Source organism: Aethalodelphis obliquidens, unplaced genomic scaffold, assembly GCF_003676395.1.
Source record: "Aethalodelphis obliquidens isolate GAN/ISIS:26980383/991018 unplaced genomic scaffold, ASM367639v1 scaffold46, whole genome shotgun sequence".
In the NCBI taxonomy this organism is placed as follows: Eukaryota; Metazoa; Chordata; class Mammalia; order Artiodactyla; family Delphinidae; genus Aethalodelphis; species Aethalodelphis obliquidens.
In genome coordinates this window covers 11,833,214-11,853,632 of record NW_020837990.1, presented here as the reverse complement: position 1 = coordinate 11,853,632, position 20,419 = coordinate 11,833,214, and the positions used below count along the sequence as shown (strand labels likewise).

The 20,419-nt window shown below is 38.1% G+C and overlaps 2 protein-coding genes across 15 annotated transcripts in view; one reads left to right on the top strand and one right to left on the bottom strand.

Moving 5' to 3' along the window:
- Nucleotides 1–4,536, bottom strand: part of IL18 (interleukin 18) — a 27,755-nt gene extending 23,219 nt beyond the window's left edge. For all 5 annotated transcript variants that reach the window (XM_027082306.1, XM_027082309.1, XM_027082305.1 and 2 more), the window contains exons 1-2: nucleotides 4,050–4,536; nucleotides 1,447–1,727 (exon numbers count right to left, since the gene is read on the bottom strand). The gene's annotated coding sequence lies outside the window, so the exon portion shown is untranslated. The remainder of the gene's footprint in view (nucleotides 1–1,446; nucleotides 1,728–4,049) is intronic.
- Nucleotides 4,537–4,661: 125 nt separating this feature from the next.
- Nucleotides 4,662–20,419, top strand: part of LOC113607157 (testis-expressed protein 12) — a 52,302-nt gene continuing 36,544 nt past the window's right edge. Inside the window, exons 1-4 of one of the 10 annotated variants that reach the window (XM_027082298.1) lie at nucleotides 4,662–4,769; nucleotides 6,592–6,667; nucleotides 7,433–7,544; nucleotides 17,999–18,203. In XM_027082298.1, the coding sequence (XP_026938099.1) occupies nucleotides 6,608–6,667; nucleotides 7,433–7,544; nucleotides 17,999–18,203 (377 nt within the window). In that variant the 5' untranslated portion in view covers nucleotides 4,662–4,769; nucleotides 6,592–6,607. The other 9 variants (XM_027082294.1, XM_027082302.1, XM_027082295.1 and 6 more) reach the window with 9 other exon arrangements.

Below are 20,419 nucleotides of genomic sequence, written 5' to 3'. Positions count from 1 at the left end.
TTTTTTGCGGCACGCGGACCTCTCACTGTTGTGGCCTCTCCCGTTGCGGAGCACAGGCTCCGGACGCGCAGGCTCAGCGCCCATGGCTCACGGGCCTAGCCGCTCCGCAGCATGTGGGATCCTCCCGGACGGGGGCACGAACCCGTGTCCCCTGCATCGGCAGGCAGACTCTCAACCACTGCGCCACCAGGGAAGCCCTGGAGCTATTTTTTTACTGTAGTGGAACAATTCTGCTGTCTTGCAGTAAACATAAGGTAGGGTGGGGTTAGAATATGGAGGGCTTGGGAACTCACATAGAAGTGTTTGTATTTAATCTCACAGGCAATAGGAAAGCAGATTACTGAGCTGGCAAGGGTATTATGAAAAAGATTAGAGACAGGCTATGAAACTATAAATATTCATGTAAGAATTCATAATATTCATGTAGGTATATTACGGACAGGCCAGATTTAAAAAGATATTTTGAAGAAAGATTTAATAGAACTTGAAATAGCTAGATATAGGCAAAAAGAAGAGTTTAAGAGTGTCCTAATTTTTGTTATTTATACTTTCAAATGGAGATATTTACTCAGCCCTTCCTTCATGTGAAATAAAATTCTCCTGGGGAATGCTATAATATTGTCCAACGTAGGCCAGCCTAAGGGTGCTGATGCAGATTCCATCAAGATTATCAACCTTTTGCAATTTTTTTGTTTGCTTTTAAAATAGTTGATTCAGAGTTGAGACTCCCTTTAAATAGAAGCTTATTTATTTTAACACTCTAAAGCAGTGATTCTCAGGGTTTTACGAGGTCAAAGCGATTTTCATAATAATTCTAAGATGTAATTTGTCATTTTCACTCTCATTTTCTCAGGAGTGTATAATAAAGTTTACCAGGGGCTACATTTTGAGTGATATTGCATAAACTGAATGCAGAAGCAGATGAGAATGCAGCTGTCTTCTAAGCCAGATATTACAGAGATTTGTAAAAATAAAAACAATGTCACTCTTCATAGTAGTTTTTTTTGGAATATATAGTTATCCGTAATTTAAAATGTTATTTATGCTAACATGTTATGTGCTTATTGTTATCTTAAAATAAATTAATAGGTCACTATTTTTTTATATTTCTCAGCTTTAATTTCTAATACAGTAAATGACAGTACTACAGTAAAAAACATAGAGAAACAAAAATTCTTCAGGATCCTCAATAATTTTTAGGAGTATAAAGAGGTCACGAGACCAAAAAGTTTGAGAACATTTCCTCTGAAGTGATACTCTCCAAGGCTGGCTAAAAGAGAGAAAAAGATTTTCCTCTGAATATGCTATGTTCCTTATGTTGTTACTGACTAGTCGCCCATCATAGTGATGTCAGAGAAGTTACCTCTCAATCGCTTTTCTAGCTTATTTATTTACCTCGAATTGCCATGCCTGGGTTTCTAAATAACGAGTAATGATATTTCTTACCTGTGCTCAATAATTTCCTAGGAGAGGACGTTATATGAAAGGTTTGAAGTCCCTTTCTTTTCCCGATAGAAGGCAGCCCTTCAGCAGCCGAAGCAGACAGCCAGGAATGTAGAAAGCTTTGGGTAGCAGAACTCCCCGCTGCTTCTCCGGATCCAGCAGCCGTCTGGGGGAGGAGGGTGCCTAGCCCTTTGGAGAAAGGAGGAAGAAGGTGGAGGGAGGAGACTGTTCTGGCACGCCTCAGACCCGCCTTAAACGTGAGCTCTTTCCTAGGGCAATGGAACCTGAAATACAGTGTCAGAGAATACGGGAATATCTTTTAATGTAAAATCACGGTTTTAATGAAATCATTTCTTCTGTTGCAGTTCTGGCCCTTCAAAGCTTGTACCTCTTTCCGAAATACATCCAAGCACTTAAAAAAAAAAGCACCTGCTTGGTCAATTAGAAGCATCTTTTCTCGCATTAATCTTTCTCTTTTGAAACTTTCCACTCAGACTTCAGCACATTTTTTTTTCTCATCTACCACTGCTGAATAATCAGCCCTACAAGATAATTCCTATAATGTAATCATACCACTTAAAATGAAACTTTTAAAGAAGAGAGCGTTACTATCACAGCTTTGAAAGTAACTAGCAGAAACAAAGTTTCTTAGACAATTTTCTCTTGAACATGTGCTAAATTGTATTACCTTGCTAGCAAGGGAATTAACAAGGTGATTTTTGTTTGTTTTTGCTTTTTTGCCAATACAGAGACTGTATGGAAACAGAGGGGTTCTAGAGTTAGGAAACAAAATGCTTATATAAGCAGCTAGTTGAGGTGTTTTTGTTGTCGTTGTTTATTTGCTTGTTTTTGTTTTTAACAAGATAGAGTTTTCATTTCATAAGGTCATAAAACATCATGTCCACAGCAGTGATTACAAAGGAAGTCTAAGATAGGATGGCTGAAGGTGCTTGGTGCAGTGACTATCAAAAGAAAAAAAAAAAGCACATTTAAGAAGCGCAGCAACTAGAAAAAGCCCGTGCGCGGCAATGAAGACCCTACGCAGCCAAAGATAAATAGATAGATAGATAAATAAATAAATAAATTTATATATATAAAAAAAGTGTATGATAAGACTATACACGATTGAAACTGAAATAAGTTTTTATCCTCTGTGTTGTCCAATCGGGCCAATTAACACAAAAGCATTAAGTAAACTGTGATTTAAATAAGTAGAACACTAAGCAAGTTCATTTTAAATGGTCCATTGCCAATTATTTCTCTCCAGCTATAAAGATATATAATGCATAATTCACCCATTTCTTACTTTTGGGACAAACATTTTTTCCTTTGACATAGAGCAACCCAAATGTCTCTATGTCCTACCTACTTCACAGGGTTGTTTGTGAAGATTAAATGAGATGATGACAGCTCTTTGAATATTTTATTTTTTTGTGAGATCCTAGATAAGAGCATATATATATTTTTAACATCTTTATTGGAGTATAATTGCTTTACAATAGTGTGTTAGTTTCTGTTGTATAACAAAATGAATCAGCTATACATATATCCCCATATCTCCTCCCTCTTGCGTCTCCCTCCCACCCTCCCTATCCCACCCCTCTAGGTGGTCACAAAGCACCGAGCTGATCTCCCTGTGCTATGCGGTTGCTTCCCACTAGCTATCGATTTTACATTTGGTAGTGTATATATGTCCATGCCACTCTCTCACTTTGTCCCAGCTCACCCTTCCCCCTCCCCGTGTCCTCATTCTTTGAATATTCTAAAGCACCAGACAACTATAACGCTGTGTGCCCTCTCACTTATTCTCACTCATGTAGCTTATACAATGGAGAAAAGATTTAAAAAATAAAATGTCTCTGCTGTTCTCTTAATCTGATGTAAACATTTATGTATTAGATGGAATCATTTTTTCCTGGAAATATTTTAACAACTAGATAACTACCTGTTTAGATATCATACAATGTGAAGGCTGGGAGAGGAATTAGGTCAGTATTTCTCAGACTTTTGGATTTGATGAACCATTAAGAATAATAACAACAACAATGACAATAATGAAGAAGAGATAAACACTGAGTGGATAACTTTACATTTTACCAAGTAAGGACATTAAAAATCTAAAAAATTTTATATTTTTTGTTTCTTGAGAGGACAAGTTAACATCAAAAAATCTATGACATAGTAACAGAATAAAAGAATCTTTTAAAGTGAGTGCATTAACTTTAGGAAAAACTCATTACTTTTCCCTTCATTTTATCACAAATAGGGAACATTTCAATACAGATTGCTATCAGTCCTCAGATAGTGATTAGAATCCTTTAAAGACTATCAATAACTGCACCATAACCACTAGTCTATCTTTATTAAATGACTTACATTTCACAATAATGCCAACTCAAGTTAAACCGAGTATTTTTCCTAGGAGCTTACTTGAAACAATTGGCTTTTCCACAAACCAATAAATAAACATATGCACACAATACTTACATCTTGACAACTAACAGTTAAACAAGCCAAAGGGAAAAAAACAATAATATGTATGTGTTAAACATAATTTGCTAAGGTGTAAGATTGTGGACCTGGAATTTATGGGAAGTGTTACTGACCTTTGTTTTATGAGGTGATATGCTTTTTATTTTCTTCCACAACTAACGGAGCATCAAGTGTGGAACGTCTGTCTTTCAAGTTGCAGGTCAAAGTCACCACATTAAAGCTCCCCATAAGGCTAAACTTCAAATACGTGAGCCACGTGTGTTACAAAATTTTTTTTTCAAAGCTGCCAATGAAGTTGATTAGTTATTGACACATCAAGAAGGGAATTTTCTCAACCGCTGTGATTCCGAAAGTTTGGTTGCACCAAAGAGAAAGAGGTGAAGGAACGGAGGTTCTGGATACAAAGTCTCGGCTTGAGGGCCAGGGGAACTCAGGTTTAAACCGTTGCTGCAGACCCACCATCTGGGACAGGATGTAACTTTTACTTGGAAAGTGGTGGTGGTGTGCTACTATTTCGTGTTCCTTTTCTGAGGTTCCAAAAGGCTGGGACACACCCGGCCTTCCTCTGGCAGTTCTTCCTTGGTCTTTCTTGAGAAACCAGTCTCAGATCTCTCCCTTCTTCCCCAGACACTAACTCGGAGGTGGCGAGTTCTGTTTCACGGAGACCCCAAAGCGAGAGGCAAGGCGGGAAAAAACCCCCTCTCCTCGGCAGCGCGGGAGGCGGTGCAGGCGCCTTACGTAATCTGCGCGCTGCACACTGGGAAATCCGCCTCCCCGAGCCTGCGCACTCGCGTGTACGCCGGGCTTCCTCGTTCCTGTGCTTTGGCTGACGAGTAAGTTCCCGATGCCGTCGAGCCGCAGACTGCTCTCGGGCAGGGGCTGTGGGGATGAGCGCCGATGAGAGTGTGACAGGGTGTGAAGCAAGGCAGTGAGAGAGGGTGGACACTTACCCGGAGGGTCTCTAGTGGGGCTGAAACGCTAGTGGGGAAGAAAGGAGGGGCGCGGCGGGAAGTGAGTAGCAAGATAGGTGGGATGGCCTGGTAGGCCGAGATGGCGGTGGGAGGAAAGAGAAGGTGAGGAGAAAACGGTTGCACAAGGCCTGGGGGTAGTGCTTGGTAATGAGGAAGGCACCAACACCTCAGATTGCACAGCCGGGGTCAATGGCTGTGAATGGTATTTGTCACAGGTGGGGAGGCCCAGCCTCTAGACTAGGCCTTGATTCAGCTGAGGGCTTAAACTATGACAGAAAATCTGTTTTTACAGAAGCAGAATTACCTGATTAGAAGAGTTTTGATTTGACATACATGCATGTTCTTTTACTTTGAGAGAGGTGAGAAGAGGTGTAAAAGGAAAAGGGAAGAGAAAAAAGAGGAAGGGAGACGAGAACCACTCTCGTGTTCGCTTCTCTGAAACATTCTCAGACTTTCCCAGGCAGAGTGAGCACTACTGTGCTTGTGTAGTATTTTCAGCGTCTTACCGTTATAGCGCTTAAATTTATATACTAGAAAGTTACCGACAGGAATGTAGAAGCACTATATGGAATTTACTAAACAGACATCTTTTTTTTTTTTTTTTGGTACGCGGGCCTCTCACTGTTGTGGCCTCTCCCGTTGTGGAGCACAGGCTCCGGACGCGCAGGCTCAGCGGCCATGGCTCACGGGCCCAGCCGCTCCGCGGCATGTGGGATCTTCCCGGACCGGGGCACGAACCCGTGGCCCCTGCATCGACAGGTGGACTCTCAACCACTGAGCCACCAGGGAAGCCCAAAACAGACATCTTTATTATTTGTTGTTGCTGTCTTTCTGTCATATATGTGAATATTATACATAACTAAGCAAACAGATTCATTACAATTTTCCAGGTCAGCAGAGTTTCTCAAAAAGCAAGCAAAGTAAATGATAACTTGAATGTAGACAGAGATCCTTATCTGTTAGGGTGTAGAGACTATACCATTCTAGGTTTCAACATTTTTCAAGTTTAAACTTAATCTTTCAGACTCCCAGGGAAATTATCTTCAGAATTTATGGGAAAGTAATTTAAAAGTAAAATTTGATGCTATATGAAGGTAAGATCGGACAGTGGAAACAAAAGTCTCTTGTAGACTAGAAGAGATCTTGGTTCTAGTCTGGCACGGTTTTACATGTTTGAATTTGGTCAACTATCTCTGCCTCTATTTTCACATCTGTAAAATTGAGATTGAATTAGATGAACTGTAAGATTTGTTTCACCATTAGGATTTTGTGAAGGCTGAAAAATCCTGAATGAATCCCGATACAAGGCAGAAAGTGCCAAAGAGACAGGCTTGGCCGACTGCATATAGAGGGAGTAGAAGAAAATCATGGGAATGGCAGGTTGGCCCAGGTGATATATGACTTTGGATGCTCTACCATAGAATTTGAGCTTATTCTGGAGCAATGAATGGTCAAGGGAAGGTTTTTTGAGTTAAGGGAATGCAGTAATCAGAGTTTTGAAAGACTGCCCAAACAGCAGTTGGTAGAATGAAACAGAGAAGGGAGAATTTGAGTAGGTTAGGTAAGTGACAAATAATGAGAGCCCAAACTAACAGTGGCAGGAGGAGTGGAAAGAAAGGGAAGGATTCAAGAGAGCTGCAGCATGAGTTTGTACCTAAAATTGACATTGCTCTAAACTTTGCAGCTCTTGCCTCCAGAATATGGCCAGTCACCTTGTAAAACCTGATTCTAGAAATTGCAAGAGACCAAGAGAGTTGGAGGTAATCTTTGTGCTTGTGGAGCCTTACTCTTTTATTTTATATACGTCTCAAATTTTTTCCATTAAAGATAATTCTACTGATAAATGGAATTTAATGTCTTCATATTCCCAGAGCTGGGATTGTCCCAGCAGGAACTATGTTGACTCCAGCTGCCTTTTCACTAAGTATAGGCCTCCAGGAAACTATTGGGAGGTTTCTTTGTGGTAATTTGTGATCTAGAGACAGAAGTGGGTTCATGCCTTTATAATACATAAGACTTTACATAATTATTTTGATATCTAAGTAGGATACCTAGGTACTATACTTGCTGATAGTTTTGAAAAAGAGCACTGCATCCTGCCTTTCGTCACTACTACCCCACCAATTGATCTGTTTACATTTGGAACATTATTTGTTCCCTTAAAGATGATGTTATCTTGCAAAAATTTGCAAACATATGGCTGTTATCCAAATGAAAGTTTTGCTCTTTTGCTGTGGAAAACATCTGCTGGCTCAAGATACAGGAAACTTTTTCATCAGGGGATTAATACTATTTTCAAAGTCTAAACACATAATAAAATTATTATGTTGAACAAAGTTGGGCCTAAAAGTTTCCTGGTTAATAAAATTACAAATAACTAATCAGGACACAAGAGTATATAATTTCCAGCATGTTTGCTTTTTTCTGAAAGAAGTTTTATTTGCTTTTTTTTTTTTTTAACAGAATGTATATATCTTAAGCATCTTGCTAGCAATTTACGTATTTTCTCTACTTTCTTTTGTTAGCCTCAAATGCCAGATAGTCCACAACTGTCCTGTCTTGGAAAATCAGATTCTTCTTTCTCTGAAAGCTCTGGACTATTTTATAAAGATGAAGCCCTGGAGAAAGATTTGAATGGTGATCTATAAAGTGCTTGTATTTCTATACATTGATATTATAATATGGAAAGTTTATTATAGTTAACTTAGTGATTTATTTTTGAACAGATATGAGCAAGGAAATTAATCTAATGTTGTCTACATATGCAAAGATCTTAAGGCAAGTACTTATAGTATATTCTCTTGATTTTACACACAGAAGTTTTCTTCTGGAAACTCCGTAATGGGAAGTTTAGTGCAGGGGCTACAAAACCTATCTAGTAATTATAATTTTGAAATTTCTTATTCTACCTCAGTTTCTTATAATAGATTAGTTGTTTATTTTCAAAGACTACCGTTTCTACTAAACATCTTTTGATACTCTCAGAGTTGAAACGAGGCTGGATATATTTTATTCTCTAACTATCAATAGATGATAAAACACTTAAATTTTTATGAAAAAACTTTCAGAAAGATACCATTTGGTGAAGTTAACCATAATAATAGAGTGATATTAAAGATAAATATATTTATGAAATGTTTAAATATTATCAATATATATGAAGGCTGAATTTAAATATTCTATTGGCCTGAGACTATAATGTTTTATAAGGTGTTTTTTAAAACTACTGGACAGTCACTGTATTTGAATAATGGTTTGTGTGGCTGTTAAGACAATGTATATAGTTTAGTATTAGAATTATAATGTGTAAGATACACATTCTGCTGTGTGAAGGGACTTTGAGTAGTCAAAAATATTTGTGGAACTAATTTAACTTTTACTGAGCAGTGCTTGTAAATTAATGAAGCTTTTTGATGTACAAAGCCATTTAAATGAAATAGCTAACAAATATAGCATAATAGAACACGTCACTATGATAGTGTATTTAGATGTTATGACTATTTAGTTTAATGTAAAACTTTTTTTCCCCATTAGTGAGAGAGCAGCAGTAGATGCATCTTATATTGACGAGATAGATGGACTCTTCAAAGAAGCCAATACTATTGAAAACTTTCTAATACAGAAAAGAGAGCTCCTGAGACAGAGGTTTACGGTGATTGCAAACACACTACACAGATAAAATTGTGTACTTAAAATAAGCTGAGAATTTAAGCCCAGTATTGTTGTAATGAAAGAATGGCATTTGTGCTCTGAATGCTCTCCAGTTGTTAAGAAAATGTATACCTTAAATATAGAAGGGGAAACTCCTTAAATTTCTTTTCTCGATTTAAAAGGGGCATTAAGCTGGACATTAATATGATACATAGCTTTTCTTTTGAGAGTGAAATATTTGTCATATTTTATAAATGTGTAAACTATTTAAATTGTATATGGAGCCTCTTCTTTTTTTTCCTTAAACCTCCTAACCTTTCTTAAATTTCTAAGACTCAGTGAGTTAATTTGATAATATTTAACAACATTGCACTTTTTCTTTTAGAATATTTTGTTTAAATAGCAGATAGATAGCTTTGGAGATGGTTTTAAGATGTTTTTCATGGTCAGCATTGAAAAAAATTAAAACCCAAAAGTAATTTGTCCAGTTTCTCAATATGTAGTTAAACTGTGCTATTGCTATTTAATATTACCATTTGATTATTTTCACTATTATTATTATACATTGCTAATAAAAATTTGGTTTAAAATTATTGTCTTGTGGTAAAATAAAAACCAGAAATTACTAACCAGAACTTTATATGAATTGACTTTTTTACACATCAGCCATATCAATGGTACAGTTAATGAAGTATATTTAGAAGCCTTAGCAGCTAGCTGTGTGGTATAGGATAAAGATTAGTGGTCCAGAAGTAAAGAGATTGTTTAAACAATTCAATCTCAGTGAGTCATTTCAATCCTATTATAATTCAGAAATTGAATTCGGACTAGGAAATCTCTACTATTTATCTAGCTGAAAAAATTCTCCCTTTGTTGGAAGGTACTGCTATGATTTTATTGAAAACTTTTAATGTTATATAATTACATGTGATAGCTGTATTGATCAGATTTTTAAAAATCACAGCACCAATTGTTCAATCATACAGATAATTCGATCTATTATTTGTATATTTTGCCTATATAAGCAATTACAAATTTGGACATATTTACAGGCAGTACTACAGGGAATTTGGTATTCCTCAGGTGGACAGCATGTTTGCCTTGCTGCCTTCTAAATGTTAAAATCTCATTTCATCAAATTACTATTTTAAGTCATATATACCACATATAATAAATATTCATACAAGAAAGCACTGAAAACAGTGAAATAAAAGAATATTTACTAAAAGTATTGGTTATTAAGTGGAAAAAATTACTTGATTTGTAGAGGGATATGTTAACGTCACAGGATAGGTTGGAGGTCAATGAAGATTAGAAATGGGATTTTAAAAATTTTTTATTAAAAAAAATTTTTTAAACATCTTTATTGGAGTATAATTGATTTACATTGTTGTATTAATTTCTGTTGTATAACAAAGTGAATCATCTATACATATACATATATCCCCATATCCCCTACCTCTTGCGTCTCCCTCCCACTCTCTCTATCCCACCCCTCTAGGTGGTCACAAAGTATCCAGCTGATCTCCCTGTGCTATGCGGCTGCTTCCCACTAGCTATCTGTTTTACATTTGGTAGTGTATATTTGTCAATGCCACTCTCTCACTTTGTCCCAGGTTACCCTTCCCCCTCCCCATGTCCTCAAGTCCGTTCTCTACATCTGTGTCTTTATTCCTGTCCTGCCTCTAGGTTCTTCAGAACCATTTTTTTTTTTTAGATTCCATGTATATGTGTTAGCATACGGTATTTGTTTTTCTCTTTCTGACTTACTTCACTCTGTATAACAGAGTCTAGGTCCATCCATAGAAATGGGATTTTTAAATACTGAGTGCAACAGGAAGACTGTCTCTGAGTTGATACGACAAATCAGCTGGATTTTGAGTTATTCTGTTACCTGAGAGTTATTTAATGTAAATACAGAGATGACTCTGCTGGCCTATCATCATTAAGAAATGTTCTTGAGTTATTTTTTTCCTAAGCATTTGTTATTAATGTGAAAGATAAGGCTAACATTGTTTCAGAGTGGATTTCGCATTATATTTGTTATATCTTGATAGTGTCACCATTGTTCAGCATCTGGTTCTTCCCTGTGTAGGTTAAATTTGATCATTTCATTGGGTGTGTATAAGACTAGGGAACTGATTTTTAGTCACAGTGTGTTTACTGGTCAGAACATCTACCTCCGGGGAAAAAGTTCCTGAAAGCCTAATTAATGCTTATTTTTTAATCAAATTGGATGTCTTTGGTACCATCCACATGAGAATAATTATCTCACAACTGGAAATATGCTATTGCAGGAATATATTTGCCCTTTGATTTATACTTATCACTCATTTCAATAAGATTTCATGAAGTTTATAAATTATTCTTCACTAATTACAAATCAAAATATATTTTGAGTCTCTTTGTACATCATGATCTGCTAGACACTGTGGGGAGTACAGAATAGTTTAAGATACTCTGTTCTCCCTTCTGACAAGTTTGACCACTCTTTTTTTTTTAACATCTGTATTGGAGCATAATTGCTTTATGATGGTGTGTTAGTTTCTGCTTTATAACAAAGTGAATCAGCTATACATATACATATATCCCCATATCTCCTCCCTCCTGCGTCTCCCTCCCACCCTCCCTATCCCACCCATCTAGGTAGTCACAAGGCGCCGAGCTGATCTCCCTGTGTAAGCACTCTTTTCTTGAAATACACTTACGTGTCTTTGCTAGGAAGACATGATATGTCAATGTTAAAAGTATTTCTGTGGCACTAACTCCTTTTAGTGGAAGTTACTAGAAGGCTTTCGCAAGGGGGTCAGATAGGTAGATTTTTTTTTTTTTTTTTTTTTTGCAGTACGCGGGCCTCTCACTGTTGTGCCCTCTCCCGTTGCGGAGCGCAGGCTCCGGACGCGCAGGCTCAGTGACCATGGCTCACGGGCCTAGTTGCTCTGCGGCATGTGGGATCTTCCCGGACCGGGGCACGAACCCACCTCTCCTGCATGGGCAGGCGGACTCTCAACCACTGCGCCACCAGGGAAGACCAGATAGGTAGATTTTTTTTTCTTTTTTGGTACGCGGGCCTCTCACTGCCGTGGCCTCTCCCGTTGCGGAGCACAGGCCCCGGACGCGCAGGCCCAGCGGCCATGGCCCACGGGCCCAGCCGCTCTGCGGCATGCGGGATCCTCCCGGACCGGGGCACGAACCCGCGTGCCCCGCATCGGCAGGCGGACTGCCAACCACTGTGCCACCAGGGAAGCCCCAGATAGGTAGATTTTGAAATGGGTTTTTGGAAAGGAAAGGGAGGATATTTCAGGCAGGGAAAAATTTGATCAGAGGCACAGAAGAAAAAAACGTGGTAAGTCATTTTACTGGGCTGAGAATTCACAAAGGGGAATAGTGTATCATCTAAACTGCTAGAGAGCAGGACAGAATCTGTTCTCAATTTGTAGCACAGTATTTGATACATTGGAGCTCAGAAATGTTAAATTAATAAATTATTTATGATTATTAATTTTTTAAGGGTATACCTTCACCCCTGTGAAGGTATACCCTTTAGTCATACTAGATTGTTAGAGAATGGTACACCCTTTAGTCATACTAGATTGTTAGAGAATGTTTTGCAAATTAAGTGAATAGAAAAGGAAAGGTGAGATGCTAGAAAGGCAGAGAGACAAAGGATGAAAGGTAGGTTGTGGCCAGATTGTAAAGTCCTTTGTTGACAGATTAAATTTGGACTTTATTCTGTAAAGGAAGAGGAGATCTGAATCATTCAGAGGAGAGGAGTGGCGTAATGAAATTGATCCCCTGGATCAACTGAATTGTAGTGTGAGGACAGATTTGAAAGAGGAAAGTTTAGGGAGGGAGACCACTATTGGTGGTCCAATTTCAGTATTTCTAACAGCAACTTACTATAGATAGGTTGTTGGGATACTTGTTCTGGAAATGAGACCAAGAGTGGTTGCAGGCATTTTGAAGTCCTGCCCTTTAATCCCCACCCCCTTCTATTCTGTCAGTGAGCCAGGGACAGCCCAGGAAGTGAGCGTTTCACTGCCAGTCAATGTGAGGATTTGGAAATCACAGGATCTGCTGCTACTGAACTCGATACAAAGATGTTTTTTCAAATCTTTCTACGTTTCGTCAGCAATCTTTCTACCATTGTAACTGGTTTCCTTTCTGTGGTAGTACACTGGATTCCAGGTAGGGGATTTGCCCCTTCCTCTTCCTCTTTCTCCTTTTTCTACCAGCCTGAACTTAGATCTCTGTGCCTCTTTCCTGAAGAATACTAGGGGCTTCTGAAGTTTTCCAATCTGTGTGGAGCAGATACAGGCGGCAGCACTGCAGAGCTGGGAGTTAAAGAAGATTGAGTCAGGATTTGTTTACTTGTTTTCAGGGAAACAGCCTTTCTGTTTGTATATTTTATACAACATAAAGGGGTGGGATTCAGGGTTTAGGAATTCTCTTGGATCTGCAATAGGAAGAATATTCACTATTTAGAATTTTCTCATTTGAGAATCACTGCTACATGTTCTAATGTAAATGTTTGGTTCTTCTGTTTGCATTCTGGGGGACTGCCTTAAAACCTCTGTTTATTGTTTTGTAGCTTTCTGTTGTATCTACTAACTGTTACATGATTTTATTCTTGAAATTGGCTGATATAGAGCTATTAGACATCATACTGATATGCACTAAAAACTTTAAAGTTATTTAATTCGGGGGTGGTGGTGATGGTGTGACGAATTGGGAGATTGGGATTGACATATATACACTAATATGTATAAAATGGATAACTAATAAGAATCTGCTGTATAAAAAATAAATAAAATTCAAAAATTCAAAAACAAAACAAAACAAAAAAACAAGAGAAAACCTCATTGTCCTTCAACCACACATTCCCATTGTTCTTAAAACCTGCTTTATGGGGGGATGGCACCTGAAGAGGGAAAATAACAACCGCCCAGGCTGTTATATCTTTCTGATAAATACCAGGCTGCAGTCACTTGTGAACGTTTCCCTCATTAGGTTTGGGTAATTAATTGCTGAGTCTTGCTGCTTTCTTTTGAGAAAGGGACAGTATATAAAATATATCTTTTAAAAAAATATGCTGCATCTGATTTAAGAATAAATGCTCAATTTCAGGGCTGCAAAAAAATGAAAAATAAAAAAATAAATTATTTAATTCAGTAATGTAGTGCTTGCTCTACGTAAGGCAATGTGTTAGGTAATGGGGTGGAGACAAAAACAAGACCCTGTACTCAAGGAGTACTGGTAGTAGAAGTCATAAACTATATTCATCTTTATCACACTAGGTGGAGTAAGACAAATGCCGTAAGAGAGCTAAAACAGATGCTGTGTGATTTCAGACTAAGGAGAATCAGTTCTTACTATATGTAATGGGAATATTGTGTTTATGAAGATGGTGACATCTTGAAGGATGCATCACCTTAAGTAGATGAGAAATATCCTAGGTGAAGACAGGTATACGATTATGATGAGAAGAGACTGGAGAGCGGTCCAGTTTGGCTGGAGGAGAAGGTATTAGTGAGACGCATTACTGGACAGGTAGGTTGGTGTGAGACTGTACAGTGCCTTCATCAATGCCTGGCCAAGTAGTTCAGACCTTATTTGGTAGACAGTGAGGAGTCATTAGTAAAGGTTTTATAGAGGAATATACAACACAATCAGATCTGTGGCTTAGAAGATGAATTCAGTAGCAGTGCTCCCTAATGCTTTTACGTTATAGCTCACATAGAAAATGATAATATTTTTACTGCATAGTGGAGTAAATTGGATGGGATCTGGAACCCCATGAGCTGTGTAGAGCTGGAGGTGATTGACATGGGGCCTCGGCCATCCTAAGGACTAAGGGGATCAAGAGGCCCACCAATTAGGAAGCTCTGGCATAGATGATAGCTTCCCTATCTAGTTTCAATGTAAGAGGCTGTGATAATATCCATCTAAGAGGTTGTGAGGACCTAAATTATGACAGTAGAAAGGAAGTTACTGCTAGGCAAGAGAATATGAAGCATCAGTGCTTATGAGAACAGGTTCAGGCTGCAAGAAAAATTGGGGGAGCTACCCAGGAGAGATGGACTGGTAAAAATCTTTGCAAAGGATTTGTCCCAGGCACCCTTGCAAACTTCTGAGTCCTAGTAATATATAATGGCTACCCTATATCATCCCCTTGTCCTCTTCCTGGCATTGTGTGGGTATAATCAGCAGAATTTAACCACTTATTGAATGTTAGGGGGACAGTGAAGGAAGACAAATTCAAGGCCCACAGAGATTTTGAAGCTATGTTATTTAGCAGGTGGGAAAATTGATTTGGAAGGGAGAAAATGAAAAATTCTCTTTTGACATGTTGAGAGTCACCTGCAAGAAGTAATTGGTGAAAATAAGGGACTAGATGAGATTACCAAGGGAGAGTGCTGAGGTTAAAGAGTAAAGGTCCAAGGTCAGACTTTAGGAACACATTCATGAGGTGATAAGAAGAGGAACCAATAAAGGGAATTAACTTTTGGAAATTATCTATTATTATTATATTTAATTATGATGATGGACTTGAACAGGAAGTTTTATCTGCCTTTTATTCTCATTATCCACATTTTATCATTGAAAAATCTGAGGCTCAGAGTGATTAGTAACTTGCCCAAGGTTGCTAGCTAGTAAGTAGGAAGCTGGCATAAAGCAAACAGAGGAAGCAGGAAAGTTAGAAAAGTGCAATGTCTCAGAAGCTAAGAATAGAAAGGGGTTTAAGGAGCTGGTGCCTACAATATCAAGCACTATGGGAAATATGAAGAATATATAATAAACTGCCACCAGGATGCTATGGAGTACAGAACATATAAACATGTAAATGTTTTCTAAAATGTAACATGTTTTAAGTTCATGAATCTCTATTAAGACAAATACCCAATCAGGGTATTCAGTTTACTTCTACTTAAGTAAGAGGAGTAAAAGATCTGACCTCAGGGAACTTATTTTAATCTAAGAGTGAAAATAAGATAAATATGCATAATAATAATAAAAGTAGTAAGATAAATACCAGAGGGTTTCCTTTTCTAAGTTTTCAAAGCATCCTCTTTATACCTCTAATCTTGTGGTTCTCAAATTTTATTGTAGTATGCCTAAGAATACCTGCTTGCCCTACCTCAGAGATTCTGATTTCTTAGGTCCAGAGTGGGGTCCATGAATCTGCTCATTAGCAATAACACCAGGTATTTCTGTTACAAGTAGACCCCAGGCCAGACCTTGAGAAATAATGCTCAAACAAAACGCTGACTACAGTATAAATGATCTACTTATATGTCTGTTTCCTAGGCAGTGAGTTCCTTTACATCTGAGTTCTAACACTTTTTATCCCTCAGCAGTGCCTATCACTTTGTTGAATGAATAAATAATTCAAAGAAAGAAGATATTACATCTTGTTGATTGGTCATTGAAAGCTACATAAATAATAGGTAACATTGTTTGAGGGACTTCCATGGTGGCGAAGTGGTTGGGAATCCGCCTGCCAATGCAGGGGACACAGGTTCGATCCCTGGTCTGGGAAGATCCCACATGCCATGGAGCAACTAAGCCCGTGAGTCACAACTACTGAGCTTGTGCTCTAGAGCCCGCAAGCCACAACTACTGAGCCCCTGTGCCACAATTACTGAAACCCAGGTGCCTAGAGCCTGTGCTCTGCAACAAGAGAAGCCGCCGCAATGAGAAGCCCATGCACTGCAATGAAGAGTAGCCCCTGCTCACCGCAACTAGAGAAAGCCTGCATGCAGCAACAAAGACCCAATGCAGTCAAAAATAAATTTAAAAAAAATTTATAAAAAAAGACTCAAAAAATTGTTTGAGTATTTACTATGTTCTAAAAACTTAATATAACCTAACCTGTTTATTATTTATAGCCTTAGGAGAAATAAGGATTATTATTATTCCTATCTTAGAAGGAGGAAGCAGCACAGAGAGGTGGTCTTCCTCAAGGCTAATTATTTGGAAAATGGGAGGCCAAGATTTGAACCCAAGCATTCTAGAGCCAGTCAGAGCCTGGGCCCACACTCTTAAGTATTACACTATGCTGCCTCTTAAAGGAAATAGCATTTCAGATAGACTTTGAACAATAGATAAAATTTCCTTAGGGATAGATTAGTGGGAAGGACATTCAGGGTGAAAGTGAATTTTCTTTGGGAAATCAGGAAATAGTTGGGTTTGACCAAATTGTTACTTATAGGAAAGTAGAAGGACTCAAGTGCTCTAAACTCAATTTTTGAAAGAGTTGAAAGAAGTGGGATAATAGATACAATATTATAAAATGTTCTGCTAAAACAATAGTGTCCCTATGTTTTAGTTAGGTTTTCTAGTTTAGACTTCATCACTGTTAAAGTTTTATGAAATAAAATAAAAGACTATATTTTATAGTATCTAATTAATTATGTACTTGACCACCCCTCTGTGTTAGGAAATACTGCCTGTGAACACTGAATAAATATGAAATAAAGGGATAATTTTCAGCTCTATTATAAAATAATGACTTTTTTGTGGCTTTTGAATTTCAGGTAATTTCAGACCAGGTTTCACTGCATAATTTAATTTATGATACCTTTTTCCTAGAAAATGCCATGTTCACTCATGTGTGTACCATTAAAATAGCAGAAATTAGGGGCTCCCCTGGTGGCGCAGTGGTTAAGAATCCGCCTGCCAATTCAGGGGACATGGGTTTGAGCCCTGGTCCGGGAAGATCCCACATGCCGTGGAGCAACTAAGCCCGAGCGCCACAACTACTGAACCCACGTGCCACAACTACTGAAGCCCACACGCATAGTGCCTGTGCTCTGCAACAAGAGAAGCCACCGCAATGAGAAGCCCATGCACTGCAACGAAGAGTAGTCCCCGCTACCCACAACTAGAGAAAGCCACGCAGCAACGAAGACCCAACGCAGCCAAAAATAAATAAATAAATAAAAATTTTAAAAAATGGCAGAAATTAAATTGCAGATCCTATTAAATTCTCATAAATCACTATGAAATCTTTGGGATCACATTCTGGTGTACCTAAAGTACTGAGGTCAATGTAATTATGATAATATTGAATGGTGGGTATTTTTTATTATAACAATGATGTGTAGCTATTAGTACATCTGTGCTTAGCATGTAGATTCAGTGTTGTGAAAAGACCAGCATTGTTCAACTATGAGAAATGACAATAGTGGTAACTAAAGTCCTGAGTTAATTCTTAGGCAGATTTGTACTGCAAGAACACAAAAAGGATTATTGTGGTTCAAAAATGGAGAACCAAAGAGTTGGTGGTCTGAGAATGAGGAAGAAGAGGAATTTGGGGACTATATTTGGTGTTAGGTTTATACTTCTCTTACCAGTAGATGAGAATATTGTCTATGGAGAAACAGGAATGTTCATAGAAGATTGGTAAAATTTTTGTGCTTTTGATTTCCTCTTCACAGTGTTGAAGAAGTACATGGAAAATACTCATCAGAAAAAAGTGATTTTCAGTAAGCGGAAGAGCCTTCCGTGTATTGCACCACTTTTAACCACGGTGGAGGAGACTCCGCAGATCATCTCTGCTCGAGTCCGGGGACATTTTCCTAAGTGGCTCAATGGCTATCTGCTTCGAATTGGACCTGGGAAGTTCGAGTATGGGAAGGATAAGTAAGCCTTGATTTTGGAGAACAATTTGGATTTCTTAGCATGGACTGGTTCTGTGGAATATGCATTAATATCTGCTTCCTCTCTGAGGCTAACATTGCCATGCGCTCCCTTTGATTACAGATGAGGAAACTATAGTCTACAGAAAAAAAATGGAGATTTAATTCTTTTTTAAAAGTTTTGACTTTTCTGCTTTGCAGAATATTGTAAATTTTAAGTCATCTGAAAGTTTATGCTAAAAGAGAAGTGTCAGGAACTATCTATAGGACTAGCAAGCTCTATTTCATCACAAGTTCCTGAAGGAAGGGGCAATGTCTTCACCTCATACCACTCCCTTACCCAGTACTCCCCAGACACAATGGCTCTTTCAGTTCCTCAAACCAGGCATGTTTATTTTTGCTCAGGGTCTTGGCATTGGCTTGCTCATCTCTCTTCCCAAGTCTGATTCTTGTCATTCAGATATGAGCTCAAATTTCACATCCTTTGAGCCTTCCCTGATCTCCCAATCTAAAAATGCTACTATTTTTTATATTACCTATTTTAATTCTCTGCATTATCAATATCCAGCATATTTTTGTTTGTTTATTTATTTATTAGCTGTGTTTCCTCACTAGATGGCAGTCCCATGACGGTGGGGATGTTTTCTTGTTAAACCCATATCCCCAATATCTAGGATAGTGCCCTGTACTTAAATAGCACTCAATAAATATATGTAAATAATTGAAAAAATCCAATAACTCTTTAGTGAATTATTTCTCTGTGTGTCTACAGGGACATGAAGTGATGTGAAGAAACCACTATGGTCAGGAAAAAACCTACTAATCTACTAATCTACTAATCTACTGGCTGTACTAATTTACTTTTTCACCAACAGTGCGTGAGTGTTCTCTTTTCTGCACATCCTCCCCAACACTTGTTATTTCTTGTCTTTTCAATAATAGCCATTCTAACAGGTGTAGGGTGGTATGTCATTGTGGTTTTGATTTGCACATGCCTGATGACTAGTGATGTTGAGCATTTGTTCATGTACCTGTTGACCATCTGTATGTCTTTTTTTGGAAAATGTCTATACAGATCTTCAGCCCATTTTAAAACCAGGTTTATGTTTTTTTGCTATTGAGTGTATGAGTTCTTTATATATTTTAGATATTAACTGAATTTGTTTGCCCTCATTTAAAAAAATTTCATACTGTCATAAGCCTTTTTATCTGTGTTGCTACAAAATCTGAATGACTATTACTTTTAATGGCTGGATGATATTCCAGAAATCACTGCCCTTTAAAAAAATATGATAAAATACACCTTACATAAAATTTTCCATCTAAAATTTGCCAACTATTTTTGAGCGTACATTCATTAGCATTAAGTACATTCACACTGCTGTGCTATCATCACCACCGTCCATCTACTTTTCATCTTGCAAAACTGAAACTCTGTACCCATTAAACAGTAACTCCCATGCTCCCCTTCCCCAAGCTCCTGGCAACCACTTAATTGTACCTTCTATTAGTTATATCATTCCTGTGGGCCTAGTGGGAATCTGATTACGGTCCTATTGTGTTTCTCCAGCTGTTGTTAGAAACATATCAAGAATTAGGGGCATGTTTAAGATATATTTCTTAATAACCCAGATATTTTAATTTGCTGAACCTGTTGCATCTTGTCTTTACTGAATATTAGACTTTTAAAATGCCACCGCTAGAAGGAAACAAAATGCAGTGTTCTTCCACCACCCTACCCCTCCCCAACCAGCTGCTGCAAGAAGCCCTTAAGAAGTTACTTTAAATGCTTAGGGTAATGGCTGGGGGGCTGGGAAGGTAGGGGACTGATTTGGAGGTAGAAAAAAAGAAAATGACTGAACTGACCTATGGACACCCACCCTTAGCCCTAACAGAGAAGCTCTACTTTTCCCTATTTTTATCTGGATTTCATGAAAGTTATAATTTGAAAAAAGATTATGAAGCAAAAAGGAAGAGGAGGAGGAAAAGAAAAATAAAACTACTAGTCCACTGCCCAGAGGGTAACAGCCTCTTACAAAAAGCACATGGTATTTCATCTGCTACAGGAGCAGCTTTAGTCAATTGTAAAGCCAAGTAGCAGAGCTACTCAGGGCCTGGGATTGCACCACAGGCCTCTTTTAATATAAAGATCTTTGTGGGGGAAGGAAAATGGGTGGTGTGGTTGGTCCTCATAAGTGGCTACTTTGTCCTTCAAATCAA